This window comes from Lathamus discolor, chromosome 6 (assembly GCF_037157495.1).
Source record: "Lathamus discolor isolate bLatDis1 chromosome 6, bLatDis1.hap1, whole genome shotgun sequence".
Taxonomy (NCBI): domain Eukaryota; kingdom Metazoa; phylum Chordata; class Aves; order Psittaciformes; family Psittacidae; genus Lathamus; species Lathamus discolor.
Genome location: NC_088889.1, coordinates 21,320,966 through 21,338,264, shown reverse-complemented (window position 1 = coordinate 21,338,264; position 17,299 = coordinate 21,320,966). Strand labels below are relative to the sequence as shown.

The 17,299-nt window shown below is 41.1% G+C and overlaps 1 protein-coding gene across 4 annotated transcripts in view; it reads right to left on the bottom strand.

The window, feature by feature from the left end:
* BRF1 (BRF1 RNA polymerase III transcription initiation factor subunit) overlaps positions 1-17,299 on the bottom strand; it is a 221,134-nt gene that overhangs the window by 90,066 nt on the left and 113,769 nt on the right. For all 4 annotated transcript variants that reach the window (XR_010613570.1, XM_065683412.1, XM_065683414.1 and 1 more), the window contains 3 exons: positions 3,789-3,850; positions 1,612-1,693; positions 1,460-1,515 (listed from right to left, as the gene is read on the bottom strand). Coding sequence is in view for 3 of the 4 variants with exons in the window: in XM_065683412.1 (XP_065539484.1) it covers positions 1,460-1,515; positions 1,612-1,693; positions 3,789-3,850 (200 nt within the window). In the remaining variant the exon portion in view is untranslated. The remainder of the gene's footprint in view (positions 1-1,459; positions 1,516-1,611; positions 1,694-3,788; positions 3,851-17,299) is intronic.

The window sequence follows — 17,299 nt, the reverse complement described above, 5'->3', positions numbered from 1 at the left end:
GGTCATGACTCCCCTAAACACTGACAACTCTGTATCAAAACTGCAAAGCTTACTATTTTATTTCAAGTCTGAATATGGCCTGGAAGAGCATCTACTCAGCTCCCCCTCCACGTTGAAAAAGGCCAAGAATATTACCAGCAGCTTTCTACGTGTGGACTGGCATTAACACCAATGGACAGAAAGCAGGAGGCTGCAGACACACACGCAGCAGCAACGTAACCTGCAACTGCTCTTCCCAGGCAAACGCTGCAAGCCCAAGCCCAGCGTTGTGCTGTGGAGGTTGATGATGTGCAGAGCCAAACAACAGAGAAATGACACAAGAGAACATTTCTACCCATGTCCCATAACTACTACGCTTGAGTAGTTACAAAAAAAAGCCCAGAACCTCTGTTTCCATTTGGCATTTCCTTTTCAAAGGCAGGTTTTAACACCAAGTTCTGCAGGAGATTTATTTTTTAATGGATAATAGCCCCTCTGTTTACCTACGTGGGTCAAGTGCTACCTTGAAATTGGAAAGCACTATATTAGTCAAGCTCTACTTGAGCTGTCAGAAACAATACGGAGTCTGAGAAAAACTCCTGTGTTGTCCGAACAAAAAAGTCGTGTTTGGGTTACTTGGTGGTGTCAATGAGTTATACAATTTTGGAAATTGCTGGTAGACTGCCATGCTTGCGTAAGCACAGGATGAATGAGAAACTCTGAAGCATAAAACAGTGTTTCATTGTCTGGTTTTGTTTTTATTGTCAAAATACCTAGGGGAAGTAGGAAACTCTGCCTTTTGCATTAGTCAGGAAAAAAAGAAGAGGATATATGCACTGAGAACTAACATGGATTTTAGTTGCATGTGGAAGATTTGACTTGTCACTTGCTCAATTACACAAAATACTAATACCGTAAATTGTGAATATACAGCCAATTAGGCTGCTTTAAACTGCTAAACATGGAAACAGGACATGCCATTTGCTAACATAACTGCCACATTCTTTATGAAAGGTAGAACAAAATACTCCTTTCAAGTGACTGTAACAAGGATGTGTTCAGTTCTTCATAAAGAAATCATTATTGTAAGAGTAAAGAAAGCTACTGAAGTTATGGCAAGTACAAACAAATTCCCCATGCACATGTTAAAAAAAAAAATTAGGCATGTCTTAAAACCTGTATTTAAATAAGCAAGCAATTAGGACAGCAATCACAAACGCAAAGAGCTAGCTCTGACTTGGCCATGCACAGAATTTTCTCATAATAGTAATTTAAAATAAAAGTTTGGGCATTAGTTTTACTCACCACCTGAAGAATTATAGCCTCATAATTTAATTACAGGTAGATACACGATAGCTTTTTGCTCGTTTAGTGGTGACCTGTACCAATATGCCCATATATCCTACACGGAGCTGATCAGCAATTGTAATGAATTTCCAGGACATTTTCAAACAGACACAATTAGCACACAGTTTAATACCTTGTGTTCCTTATAAATCCCAAGTTCTTTTTCTTTTGCTATTCTTGCTTCCTTTTCTGAAAGATGACAAAAGGGTAACCAGTATGAAGATTAAGTAGAGTGCATATTTCAGTAACACTAGCCAAAAGGAGAATTTCAGTCCTAATACTTACCTTTTTGTTCCTTCAAATAATCCGCATTTTCTTTCATCCATAGCTCTGCTTTTATCTGAGCTTCTGTTTCATTAAGTATATACTAAAAGACAAAACAAGTTTATCTACTTTTAGAAATAAATTTGAAAACCGTACAGCAAAACTGAACTGAAAAACCACTGGCAAGGTCAACTCACATTCTGTTTTAAAAATACATTAATAAAACATGGCTGAGATGTGACAATCACAGAGCATTTCTAGTAAATTCTAAAACTGACAAAACCAACATGTGTTCAAAAAACAGTTCTTGGTTTCCAAAGTACGATGGAGTGACCGAAAACCATCCAGGAGTCATTGTACATGATCTGTAATTAACCCAAAATGATCCCAAGTTTATGATCTTTTTCAGATGATTTTAGAGGGCACCATGACAATGTGGTCGTCTGCAAGTAATTCTGTGTGTTGATGGTGGTCTGTAATTCAAAACAGCAGGGGAACCATTGCCCTGTGCCACCAAAACAGAAACATGTGTCTTCTGGATAGATTTCTGCGAAGGTTTAGGCACAGTTACTGAGGTTACTAGTGCAATGGGCACATCTGTGTGAATGAAACCAGCTTAGATTGCTGTAGTTTAGTCCCCTCGATTTTAGAGTGTTGGGTTCAGTAACCATGCCTAGGCATTTTACAGTTAACTTCACTTAGTCTTGGTAACCTCATTAGTAGGTATGGAGCTGTAAAACTCATCCAGACTTACTCAGATGAATTACAGAAGTAAATAAATAGGTAAGTAGCAGGCAGGCTGGCAGGCTGGTAGACAGATCTCCTCCCAGCTGCTTAACTGCAAAATTAAACCTAGCATTTAGCGCAACTGTGTGAAACATAAGTTCTCTACAGTCAATGCTGCCTGGCAGCGAAGAGCTTCTACAGAACGGAGAAGACAAATTGAGTCATCCTTTATGAACCTGACTTTATTATTAAGCAGCAGACCCAAGACTTGTAAAACAATTTGAGATTTCGCCATCTTATGGGTTTGAACATTTGAGATATTCTCCAAAGTAAAATGTACATATAGGATTTTATGAGAAAAATATCTCCAGTCAAATGAAGCTAATATAGGGAGAAGTCCTTCCTCTGAAGACAAGTGAGGCAAGCAAACAGCTATGCAAGTCCTGGTTTATCAGACCAACATTTTCACTCTTTCATCTGCTTCTATTAGAAGCCACAATAGTAAAACTCACTTTCTCTTAGCAGTTATTCATCCTTCTTAAGCTTTTAGAGTCCATAATCTCACGTTTACAATATTACAGTCTATTGCCACAGAAATGAACATGAGCTCTTAAAATCAGAGTTATAGCTCATCACAGAGCCTGCGAAGAGGGAAATATGTGCTTGTTCTTCCCCTATAACTGTTTAAATTAGGGACCGGCTATACTGAAAACCTTCAGCCTCCCCGCTCCCTCCATACCACATCTGCTTAATTCACAAGACCCTAACGCTCAGCCTAGCAAAACCTGCTTCACAACTGAAGTCAAGCTGAGCATTCACCCACTGCCAACAACATTCTGCGGATCAGTAACCCCTAAGCAATATCATCGCTCTCAATGACTTTGTACCCCAAAAGGAGTTTTTTGGCATTATCTGTCCAAATTACACTTTAAAAACAGGGTGGCAGCTGGAGAGGGCATGAGGCTCAGAGTCAGGAGAGCCAGACTTTGTCATGTGTTCAAGCAGCGACCTGTTCTACAGCCTTCAACAAGCCATTTCCCACACGTCTGTCTGTTATATTCAGGCTATGAGGTAAAGGGTATCTTTCACTGCCACACACATAATAATAAAACCAGAAAATGTTGCAGAAATCTTTAACAGAACACAGAAGCTGTACATCCTGGTCTTACAGTTTGGTTTCCATAGCAGCCTTCTATACTGAATATTATCTTAATTAAACAATGAATTTAGAGCTCCACCAAAGACTTCCACAACTCCTTCAGAATAAAGGATATTCTAAAACATAACTTTGGCAAGGAACATCACAGACTTGTGTGAACATTAGTTTTGATCTCAGATCACTGAAATCACTGGAACCCCCCTATAGATCAGAGTGAAGAGACAGTGAGGGCAGAGGATAAACCAGGTAAGAATCATTTTGTCTTTCTGGAATATCCAACTCCAGAGACACCTAGGGTAACAGCGCACCTTACCCGATCTATTTCACTGTCGTCGATCCCGCTCAGATCTAATTCACCATCTCCTGTATTCTCACCTACAGAAAAGAACACATTTTAATCAGGGAGATGTTTGTTCAAAATCTATCGCAATTCAAGTTCTGTGGTGAAGTAACACTTAACGGTTGCCCTTCAGATATTTGCATCCTTCTGCATTAATTCAGCAGTTTTAATTTGCTGATGAGAATTTTCAGTCTGGGGTACAGGCACACACAAATCCATTTAAAATTCAGGAATCGGCATATTCTTTTTCAGTACTAAAGATCTGTCAGACACTTCGACTTGCTTTTTTTCCCCATTTTCATTTACAGGCACAAATGTTCAGCAGGAAGCTGGGGAAACCACCTTTAAAACATGGCTGGTTTTCTTTCATCTGTCTGAGCCTGTAAGTCAACAATTTATCTGTAAATTCTGACATAGAAAATATTTTCTGTTTTCAAGGAAGCCGCATGAACCAGCAAGTAACATATCATGCCTACAGCCATATCACGGCTTTCGTCTTAATTCTGATCTATCATCATTTGAACCACTTAGCTCACACCAGTTCTGTAAAAAGACGTGTATTAGTTTTTCTATCTAGAAAATGGAAATTATTAAAACATTTCCAAATTTTAAAATAACTTTTAAAAGCTATGGAAAGGTCTAGATAAATGTGAAACAATAAATACTTTCTCTAATTACATTTTCACCGTCATTTTTCTAGTTTTGCATTTATTAAGGCATCTTCTGAAAACAATTTTTTTAATATTCTGTGCATTAAAAAGCATTAACAACGCAGAACTTAGGCCTAATTTGGGACTGGCACAGTATACAGCAGCAAAACCTGATTTTCCACATCACCTTAATATACAGCAGTAATACAGTGTTAATGTAGCCCAGGTAGAGAAGAAAACAAATTATTCACTAAGATTTATACTCGGGAAAGAAGCAATCTTCTTGGTCTTCTCCATTACATCTTATCATGACTAGACAAGAGATGACCTAACCAGTTTACTTGCAGAGAAAATAAACAAATTCCGTTTCAACAACTGCAATAACAAATTCAAACCAAAATGGTGCAGAACAGTGTGGCACAGTTCCTGCTCTCCAGTCCTGAGGATGTGGCTCCCCACAAACCAAGACCTTTGAATAATTTGATTGCCCAGTCTGGTGCTTTCCCAAGGAGCAGAGGTCCTGAGCAGTACAGCTCTGGATCAGTGGCAGAGGAAGGCAGCTGCAGCTCTTTGACCCAGCATCAGGTTATGGCAACCAAATGGTGGAAGACAAGCAAAGGTAGGAATTACGAGTATTCCCAGAAGACACAAATGATGCTTTTCTTTGCAAAACTCAGGCATTTAAACCAGTTGCCTAAAGTACATGAAATCATAGGGTCAGGAATCCAACCAAAACACCTGGTTAGGAATATAGACTGTGCTTCTTGAGATGGTTCTGCTCAACTCAACAGGCATTTACCAGTATCAGCTGTCTTTTCAAAAACACTCTAAACAACCAACAGATAGTTTTGAACTTTCCATGCCAAGTCACATCTGAAATGGGTTTCACCCATTCCTGTCACAAGAAACAGTGTAACACCATGATTTGATTTTTTTTCTGATATTGTTTCATAATATCAATTCTACCAGTTCAGATAATGTGATGCTAATATGACTTTACATGCCTTAAGGAACATTTCTTATTGCTGTTACGTTTAAAAATTACCTGTGCTTTAGTCCCAGGCACCAGATCTATTTTACAACCTTTTTGCCCCCAAAATACTTTAAAAGTATGAAAGATTTTATAACTACTAAATATATTCAGTACATATGCTTTAATTCTGGTCTGGTCTCTGTACAGTGCCATAAGAGCAGAACTTTCTGCACCAGAACCACCAGTTCCTCTTGCAGGCACCCTGCCAGGCAGGCAGGGATGAGACCCAAGGACATGGCAAAGCACACCCTAGCTCAAGACTGGAGAGGAAAAGCAAAGTGACACAATACATCCCAGTGGGTTGCTACCTCTTTAATACAGTTCACTGGAATTTTTTAGCAAAGCATAGAGAGGAATCACTGTATGCTGCATCATCCCTGGAAGACCAGCGTATTCTGCACTGCAATGTATCTTCTGCTGAAACAGAAATAGAAATTTCCAGTAAGCAAAATGCTTAAATATTCACCAAGAAAAGGAGTAAACGCTGTTGTCTAATGTCCGAGACGCCTTCCCAGGAGACTGTCTACCTGGGTCCAAGAAATGTTTCATTACACAAACTAAAATAGCTCAACAGCAGAGTGCAAGAGTGTGCCCAGGCCAGAATAATCTGTCTCCTAGGTCGTAAGCTATTTGCGCAGAAATGGGTCTTGCACAGTGTCCCCCATATTCTGGGTAAAGCGGTTTAACCACCAAGTTGTAGGACAGAAGGGAGGACGACCTCCCCCTTCTTTGTGTTATTTACTTTTTGTTTCCTCAAAGTTTTTGGGTAAAAAAATACCCCAACTTTCAATTAGGTTTATCTGAGCAAATAAAGGGTTCTTTTCTTCTTCCACATTCACTGCACCAGACAAATTTAAATATTGATTATCTACACAGACTTGGAATTAGGGACACAGAAAAAGGGAGCCATCCTCAAAAATCACCAGTAACTTCTGAAAATTCTAGGCTAGAAAATCAAAAATTGGAAGTGGCAACAGAAATACAAATGTCACTGCTCAACTTTACATGAAATTGCATCCCAAAATTATTTGTTGTAAAAACTGCCATAGTATCTTAAGACAATAAAAAATCCCACTGAAATCAAGCTGCCACTGCTTTTATTCATCATTAAACACCTCACTCCTTCTGTACCCTGCTATATTTTTGGATCAGAGATTTAAAATTTAGTATGTCATAGTACAGTAGGTGCCTGTTCACTTATACAGCCCTAATATGCCAGACTGAAAATGATGTAATTTCAGGCACCATGGACAATTTCACATGTCATTTTAAATATAAGTTGTTACTGAATTAGGTGCCAGTTTTTTCTCATTGGATCAATTAGCAATGGGGATGGAAAACTCATTCTCCAACTGTTAAATTGCAGCGAAGAATGCAGAAGCAAGTTATACGTAATAAACATTTCTTAGACCCCATAACAGCAGTAGAGGGAGTAATTGCAGGATATCCCTCTGCCTGCAAGTTGTCCTTTTTCCTGCCAAGGCAATAGGTATTCATTAAATGCACGGGGCTTTTCAGAATCCCTAGTTTAATGCTTTCACTGAGAAAAAAAAAAGTGTTTTGTTACAGAATGCCAATTCAAAATGGAATACATCCATTTTGATGTGAAAATTTCCATGGCAATCATTTCCAACATGAGTAGACCTCCCAGCCGTAAATACCTGTCTGCTTGATGTTACACGGCTCACTCCAGCACACAGAAAGTAAACCCTTGCTTTTTTTGTATACCAGAAAGATCTTCCCAGCTGCTAAACTTTTCAAAACAATTTCTAAATTATCATTTTTTCTTTTAATAAAAGGGCTGGAATAAAATGTTTGATGAAATAAAAACACAGATGTGGCCAACATCTGGTCCAACCTCTTAAAAGCTTATTTATAAAAGCAGTAGCGTCACGTGGCATGGCTCTTAGACATGGATTTCTTCTGCTAAGAAAAACAACCGCTTTACTGTAGGGCACAGGAAAAAGTAAGCTGGGTGTTAAAAACAACACCCCCCCCCCTGCCCCCCCCCCCAAGCCAGTTCTTAAAGGAAAGTATTATTGGGAAGAGTGCAGAGTGAGGCAGCGAGGAGCAGCCTACTCCACCCTCACCTAACATCTCCGTGGCAAAGCGGAGCAGGACAGGCACTTCTACAGCTTTCCATCAAGGTCCCAAATCAACTACATTCATGCCACTTGAAACTATCAGTCACCCAGGGAGCTCCCCCGATATTTACAAATAAACCCCCACAAAAGCCCTTTCTTTACAGCCTTTTAACGTCTTTCCAACCGACTCTGGTAGACACAGGGGCTACAATCAGACACTGGGGATTAGGTTTGTAAACCTGTAGGATTATTTACTGTTGTCATCACTAAATGCACGCTAAACCCTCTTTTAACACACCGTCTCCCCCTCTCTTTACCTCTGTTCAGCTAGTTAAATGTATACATCGCACGCTATTATGTGAAGTTATTATAGAAGAATCATTCCAGCCATAATATTTTAAACCCCACATTTTTAAAAACAGCAACGTGAAGAATGTGTTTCTCTGTTTCTATTACAGGAGGCGGCACTATTTATTGCTCTGCCCAGATAAGAGGATTTCCTTACAGACAGAAATGGAGGCTGAACACTTCCCAGGAAATCCTCTGGAGCAGACATAATGGAAGGCACTTGATGCTCTGGTCCCATGGAGCAAATACACTCTCCTTCACACTGTTGTGTAGCAGTCAAAGAGCCAAAGAGTTTAAACAAAGAACCCTTCCACCTATTCAGCACACCAGCAGATGCTAAGCACTTCCAGCATTTAAGAAATACTTTGGGTCAAGATCACAACAAAACATGAAAATAATTGGGAGAGGTATTTTCACTAACAAAAATCCTTAACCAACAAACAAAACGACCTGAGCGTGGGGCATCAGAAACAGTGGGCTTGGTTATTGCTCTCCAGGGAGGGATTAAAACTGACAGGAGCCACAGAAAGTTCCCACAGATCATCGAGGAACCTGACGGGGAAGAAACACTTTTGCAGCTAAATCTGTTGAGTGGTGCCAGTGCCACTTTGGGAGCTGCAAGGAGCACGAAGGGAAGGCTGTAGCTTAGCATCAAAAAGGCACTGCACAACCGTGCCACAATATAATTGATTAGATGATCAGAGGGGACGAGAACCCGTCTGGAGGGGAAGATAACCGATTTACTGAGGGGCGTGAAGAGAACAGTCATTATGTGCGGATAACCAGGAGCGGAGCGGCAGCAGCACAGGGCAAACAAAGTGCCATAGCAATCAGGTACAGAAGAGAAATGGATGTGAAAATGCTGCTGCTGCAGGAGCAGCAGCAGCAGCAGCAGCGTGGCATGAAGTGTGGCATACAAGGATCGATGGGCATGCGAATGAACTAGCCATGCACCAAGGTGTATGCAAAGGGTCCATGGGGATGACGAGCAAGGTATGCTGCGAGTTTTAGTCATAAGGGGCTAGGAGGTTATCTTGGCAGTTTTAAACTGTTTCCAGTCTCCCGCTCCAGATAAAGCACCTCTAGGTGTAATCCCAGCCTTCCCCACCATGCTCCCATACCACAGTATGCACCCTGTGGCTTCCAAGGGCTCCAGTTCCTCACAGTCATCTTCGGCAATGTCATCATGTGCCATCATAACAGAAGCATGCCACAAAAACAAAACATTAGGACAAGGCAAACTTAATTGCACTTACTGACAAGATAAGGTCATAGAATGCGTGATATGTACACTCGTATTTAAGTGAAAACAGTTTTCATTTTATTGTACCTGAAGCCACCTTGAAAATTACAACCTACTTCTTCATAGTGCCAATTCAACACCAGGATTCAGGTCTGACAGCACACAGAGTGCATGAGGCCATGCATACAGCATAAAGATAAATTAAGATTCTCCCTTTATTATCTCCTTCTGCCAAGGTAAGGTTAAGGGATCCTGGCCAGCCAGAGCCAAGTTTCCCGCCTGCTAGCTCCTTCAGAGAAAGCAAACACACTGTGCCACACAGGCTGAGGCCCCTTCTTCCGAGAAACACTTGTTCCTGACATGGAAGGATGGCAGGAGGCATCCCCACTAGCGCTGGGCTGCCTGGCAGCACCAGGATACACAGTCCAGGCGGTGCAAAGTGCCCACCGGCCAGCTCCTCACACTGGGCTATAAGGAGTGTAGAGGCAAAGCCCAAAGGGTGCAAATGAAGAGCGAAGAGGGAAAAGACACGATCTAATAAAAGCAAAGGAACTTCACATATCTGCTACATAACCTACTATCGCAAGAGTGAGAGAGCAGCTGTGCAAGGTAAGCCTGTACAAAAGCAGGTATGTATGAGCTCATTAGCTCTTTCTTTGCTCCTATGTGCTGAAAAGAGGACCTTCTCACACAGCAAAGAGGCACAAAAGCTAGGACCATCCCCAGCTGGTTTGCACTTACTGATTGGGCTCATCCACATCCTCTAGGCAGAAAGAGCTTTTCCTTCGAGACCTGGCCTTAGCCTGGCGCAGAACTACAAACCTATCAAGTGCCTGCATTTCTATTTCCTCAGACTGAGATGGAAGCTCCAGGTGCTACATCTGTCCTGCAGCAGCTGATTGACAACCCACATAAGCTGCCTTCATACAGCGGTCACAGAACAATTATCCCATCACAGAAACAGAATTCCAAATCTGTGTGCTTAATGATATACGGGAATGAATGATGCAAAAAGCTTTTCCTACAGTCAGTCATCGCTCACAGAACTTTTATTAGATACTGAACACATTTCTTAGAAATTAAATTTCAATTTAAGGGGGGAAAAAAAGCAAAACCCAACAACCCTGCTGGTTTTTCTGGCAGCACATCCACACTGAAACAAATGCTATTGTTTCACTTCACAGTTCACGGGTGATCCAACCAAACCACATCCACATAGTTTATATCCAGTTAAAAGTTACGCCACTAGTCTAACAGACATGGAAACTTGTTAACTTGGATGCTAATTCGTCAGAAAAACAATCACCCTATTCTTCCCAGAAATCCTCCACACACTATATGTTTTTTTAGAGCAGGTAGTGCAAAAATAGTGCAGCAATAAACAACGCCTTTCTGATTCTGAAGATTTTTCTTTGAAAAGGTAGGTTCATGCTTATTGAACTATATAGCAATATAAAAAGCCCTTAAGAAAAAATCCTTTCAACCTCCTGAAATAAATACAGCTGGAAGTTAAGGGTTTGGACTAAAGAACATCATGCCACTGTCCTCAAAACCAGCAGCAGATGTTCCTTTTTTGGAGGAACATTCATGTCCCCAGCAACACTTTTGAAAAGAGTGAAAAAGAGCATCCTTTATGCAACCTACTTAACGCAACTCATCATTCTTTTGTAAGCTCACTACCCTGCTGCCATGACCAAATGCTCAGAGGATGGCTGCTCCAAACAATACAAAAAAAACTATTTTTTGTGATGAAACCAATAACCATCAATGATCAACTTGACAAATACTAACCCAGAAACACAACTAATTAGCAACCAGAAGTGACATTTTCTGGCTCCAAAGCCCAGAAATGGTAAGAGCTCCCATGCACAGACACAAGTCTTCTCTAGCTTGCTATTTCTGCATCAATAAGGCCAAGACCAATCATAGAACCCCTGCCAAATGTGCAACGCACTCACATCTCCGTGCTCATCCACATATCTACCCTTTCCTGCTTGTGAAGTTATGGACACAGAAGCTTTTAAAATGGGAGGCTGTAAGGACAGATTTCCCCTACTTACTGCTCTTCTCCTTATGATCACCAATTCCCTGATATATTTTCCTCCTTTGCTTTTTATGCTGTGCTTGGCATCTTTTCTCTCATTTCCCTTCCCCCACCTTTCCTTCTTTTTGGTGCCTTCTGGCCTGTATTTTCTGCACTTTTTTTAATCTCTGCAGGGGTATCCAGCAGTAACAGTTTATATAAAGGGAGAGGCCAGGGAGAAGAACTGACCAGCATCTTAATCAGTTCCACTCTCCAAACCCCACAAAGTGCCGCGGTATCTCTTGCAGAGGGCGAGGGCTGTACAAAGCCCTGGAGAGCTGACAGCAAAGGTAGCTGGGCTCAGATCCATCTCCAGCTCACCTCTCCCATGCTGCCAGACCACTATGTAAAACAGCAAGAGCACTTTACACCCGAGCCAGCCATAAAGGGTACAGCTGGTTTCATGTTTAAGTGCTGAAGCATCTTTTCTGCAACTGCAGCTCACTGGTTAAGTAGCCAGGTCTTGCTGTGGCAGCTAAATGCTCTGCTGTCTGTCCCTGTCAGCCCAGGATCCTTGCCTGGCCAGTGCTCAGCCACCCCAGCAGAAGGACATATGTTTTAATGAGAAGTACATCTACACTGTAACGTGCTGCCCTCCTTGCACCAGGTAAGACTAGATGGCGAGTTCTGCACTACAGACAATTTAAGAGTAAATCATAGGATTTTGCCTGGGTTATTTTTATCTACATATTTTCAAATCAAAAATCCACTTCTGTCCCACCAGGAAAAAATCTTTAAGTGTATACAGCCATATATACACACACAATTCTTAAGCTACGAAGTCAGAGTTAAAATTAAAGGAGACTCACAATACAACATTTGAAGGCTATTTTGAGTGACTGGAACTCAAAAGCAAACTTATTTTCTTAGGACAACACTGAAAAGTCACAATTGGTTCAAACTGCCCAAAAATTAGAGCAATTTTCCTTTAGCAGAAGTACAAGTGGTTGAACTGCCATAACAAAGGGCAAACTAGAGCCCAGCCTAACTCAATATATCTCTCACCACATCCGAGTTACCAAACTTCCCTTGTGCTCCCACCCCACAGCTCCCCACTCTGGGACAGGCACACAGGCCAGCACTGGGCAGCACTGAAGGCCACAGATTAACTTCCACCCTCACCTGGCCTGTGTCAGCTCTCCCATTAAAAAAGCTGTCTTCCTCTTGCTCCCAGTGCTGTGGTCTGGAACAAAGACCTGCTCCAGTTAAAAATGGCCCAGCAAAGTAACTCGCCCAGACAAGTGAGAAAGAGGAACATGTTGAACTTTCCACTTACAGTTTTCTTCTGATCGCCCTTACTGTCTCTCAGCAAAGGTGGGCTAACTTCTGCCTCCTACTTCGAGCTTCGGAGCTGGTCTACAGTAGATCTGGCAAGAAGCTCAGCACCAGCCACCAGAAGCCACCCGGGCTACAGAAAAGCTTCAGCAAGGAATTATTAGCATTAAGACAACACCATAATATAGTGTATGAAACTACATAACCTGAGTCTTTATTTGGAGGAAAAAAGATTAATCAATTTGCATCCTGGCCATTTACCACACTGTCCAGGCGGGCTGAATGGTGAGAAGCTGTTAACTGAGAGAAAATTATCAGGTAAGAAATTTCCCATTTTGTTACCCAGCTTCTTTCTTCCTTCACTGCTAATGAGAAATAGCAAGCAGGGAATTACAGAGATGGGGAGAAAAAAAGGAAGGTTTATTATCATTATTATTTATTATTACTCTAGTAGAGTAACAGGCAAGGGCAAAAGCTCCCCTGCAAAAAGCAAAAGCTCTGTAAATGAAGCAATTAGGTAGGAGCCTAGCCCAAAGGAGAAAGGCTCTGTAGTGGATGGGGGCTGGATTCAGAGCACCTAACAGGCAGTGTTTTATGCCAACAGGACTATCAGAGGCATGGAGCAGAGAGAGATCACACACATAAGATCCTGACTCTAGTTCAGTGATCTGGACCAGAGGTTTACAAACCTAGAAGTAGGGGACATGAGTTTGAATTCTTAAAAGGCAGCAGCTACAGAAACACAGATCTGTGTTAAGAGCCCATTGCACAACAGATGGCCACGGCCAGCACAGAGCATGCTTTTAAATAAAAATCACAGAGGTTGCGCTGTTTCTTGTTGGATGAAGTGCTGCCTTTTTGTCTCTGAACATGCATAATGGCTGAGAAACAGGTAAGCGGCAAAGTACTTCTCTGTCTTGCTCTGGACACCAACAGAGCTCTCCTAGGAGCCCTGCCCCAGGGACCAAGGCAGTTTTGTGTCCATTTAGGCAACTGTACAAAGCATCTAAAGATCTCTGCAGTCAAAATACAGACTCAAGGTTTCAATGGAGTACGGCAAGCTCACTTGGCCATCTGGCCAAACTGCAGCACAACCTCGCTGCAGACAGCACAATAAACTCCTCTAGGGGACGTACATGTGTTCCCTCCTCCCCTCCCCAGATGTTTTAGGGACTGCAGTGAACCTCTTCCCAGATGCACAGTAGACAGTGGTGAAGGATTTTAACATTTTGCCTGCAGCAGCTCTGAGGCCCCAATGCCTTGGCATTTGGATAAACTGAACTGTAAGCATAGCGTAATTAGCATGTGTACTCCATATGCTTGAGATCCATCATTACAGCGTTGGAATGCCCTCCAACACCACAACTTTCCAAAAGAAGAAAGCTGTGGAGAAGTTCCTGGAGAATAATTTGTCTTATTCTCCAGGAATGGTGGAAAAAGGCACTTCTGCGCACAGGAGGTTTCAGTGGAGCTGGAGAAATAACCTTTTGCTGACAAAACCCAGCAGCATGATTCACCTATAAATAATGGAGCCAGTTTCAAAGCCGGCCTTTCAAGCTAATGGCTATCAGAAAGGCCAGCCATATGCTTGTACAACCTGTCATTCTGATTAATCTCAACATCTGACTTGTACATAAAGTTTATACAGTAACAGAACTATATTTAATATGTCATTTTAGATAGGTTACATATTGCTGACTTTACAGTTTCTCACCAACCTGCCAGTCTTCTCCAGGTTACAGGCACACAAAAGACCCTGTTTAAATGCTGATTAGATGCAGAGCAAAGAAAGACTTTGGAAAGATTTTAGTAAGTCTCAAGAATCAGAGAGATAGGTAACACATTTCAAAGAGAGCACCGGAAGAGATAAGGTCCCACATCCAAATGTAATTAGTTCTTTATTTAAATATATTAGGCCTCTATTTAACACAGTAACACAGAGGCAAGAAGAAAGTCACAAATCATGGCTAAGCCTCCACACAGACGAAAAGGACTCAGGGCTCTTTCTGCAATGTACTCATTTTATTTTACAGCATATGGCATAGTATCAAAATTGTTCTTCTTTAATTAACTGAATCATGATGCTTTCCCATGAGGCTTAATCTAAGTTCACCATAACATACTGTATTATGGCACCAGTCCTCAAAAACATGACTACGCGTCCGCAGCACATTTGGAGAGAGGGATGTGCATTTTATGTACCAATTCATTTAAATACATTCAGCATTACATGCAATATTGATTTCTCTGAAATCAGTGAAGTTTATTTTGAAATAACTAAACCAAAGTTAGCTTCTGAAACTAAGCTCTGGGTAACTGTTTCCTATTTCATTACAAAATGAAACCCAAACCCCCAGATCATCATTTCAAATTCAGACCTAATGTCCTTTCCTATGGAATAGACATTTATATTTTATTTCTTTATTCCTTTTACTTCTTTTGATAAGACTAGGATAGTTTGCTCTTTATGTTAGCTTTAACTAGGTAAACCCTGTCTACAGCAGACTTAAATACCATTAACTGTGCAGTGAAATAAGCCTGGGATAATGGGCTGACAGAAGGGACGGATGAGGGAAGAGCCAGGAAGGTTCACAGACAAAAAATTTGTCTCCTGAATGAGTAAGATTTTGAATCTTACTAGCAAGATAAAGCAGAGAATACTAAAGTCCAGACAAAACACCCCCACACAATTCCCTTCAAGCCATCAAAACCAACATAAAAATCCTTAAATGCTAAAATAAAGCCAAGCAAAGGAACATTACTGTCGACAACTGCCAACTGAAATGAATGATCTGAGCTGAAAGTGTTTGCTGACGTAGCTAGAAGTTGCCACAAAGAACTGAAGGCTGTGGCAGCAAATCGGTCTGCGGGAGAGCTTCTCACCTCCTGCTGAGAGAAGCTGTGCACATGGACCTCAACTCTACCATCGCTCCAGGGACGAAGGGGGTGAAGGTGGAGCTATGCCATGTGAGAGTCTTTTGGAAGCAGGACTAATCGCACCCCTCACTCTGAACTGGGCCCAACAGACCCAAGATAAGGCCAAGCCACTCCGTCAGCAACAGCAGAGAATCCATGACTTTTGGCCTTTGCCAAGGGGAGCTTTGCACATCAATTAAAGCACTTTATAGATAGGACACTGCTGACAGGCAGCCATTGTGGCTGTGCCAAGGTACCAGTACCCACAATCACCCTGAGGAAACCCAACAAGGAGTACCAGGAGGCTATGCCAGAGGCAGGGATCCCAATATCTGCATCCACAAAAGTTTAATCTTCAAGGTGATTTTCAGACGCTACAATATCATTACCATGGTGACACTGCAATCAACCAGCTTGACTGACCAAAATGATTATGCGTCTACTGGCCATAAAAACTTACTGATTAAGTTATTCCACATTTTGCCCAAAAGAACAGAACAGATTTGGACAATACAAAGTCATCTCAATCACAGCCTTAACTGTACTGGCACGTAAAAAAAAAAAAGAGAAGGAAACAAGAATAACAACTTCAGGCTTTTGTGTTATTTTTAGACACTACATTTTCCTCCATATTGTAGTAAAACTAAAAGTAGAAATCTTTGGATGCAGCAAGGAGAATGAGGAAGCTTGCCAAATTTTGGGGAATCAACAATTAATATAACAGCAATTAACTCAGAAGAGTTACTACATGACACTGTAGGGTTCCCCGTGTGTTCTGCCCCAGCGACTGCTTAAAAAATCTGTTAAGCAAAGAAAGAAAATAAAAAATGCTCTTTTTTTCTTTTCTTTTCTTTTCTTTTTTTATTTCTTTCCTAAACCACCACCATTGCAAACTCATGCTGGTATCTGAAAGTCATCTGGGCTCTCCCGAGTTATACATCCTTATTATCATAAACATTCCACAATTGGAAATTACTTTGCGTGATGCTTACGCCAAAAATAAAATTAGCTGTATTGCATCTGCAGAACCAAACGTAGTAAAATGTAATAAACATTCATCTTTGTCAGTGGCTCTGCAAACCAATCGGTTTAGCACATAGGTGCCATTTTTACACAGTTGCTTTATTACTACATAATTATTGATGGATCAGCCAAGTGCTCTCTCAAGGAAGACTGTTCTTAAAAACAAGCTCGTTAGAAGTTTAAGCATAAACCTTAGGATAAGAAACCGCAGTTAAATTTCATCTGATATAAACTTCTAAGGAGAAGAAAAATAAATTGGAGGGACAATTTAAAAAAAATGCTATGTTTGAGGCAGGCATGAAATTGAAGCAGACAAGAAACTTTAATGTCACAGAAAGAAAAGAATTGGGGACATCTGTACTGAGAATAAGTTGTAAGGAGCAGGAGGAATTATCAATCCAGTGATGTGCCAGCTCTCCGCATTTCAATCGCTTCACAGGCCTTACCATAAAAATTGTTTGCAATGAAAGCACAATGAACAATCTCTCAATTTTATTGCTCCTAGTGATATTCTACCCACTTTGTGTGTACACCAACTGTAGTCTTTCAAGTACAATACTGTTTCATATTAGTACCTGTTTAAATTACTTGCCCACAAACATCGTTCCATGTTCAAAATGCCTCACTATTAAATTTTCTGTTTCAGTCAAAGTACTTCAAGAGTTTCTATCAAGCTCTCAGGCAAGAAAGTTTCATGCAAGCTTTCTGAAAATCAAGATACAGCAGTAAACTTTAAATGTAAAAGAAGGGTTTTTGAGGAGAGAATTCAGAAATCCCTCTCCACCTTGTTAAATCAAACTTCTTCATTGCTCCCAGACTTCTAAGTGTT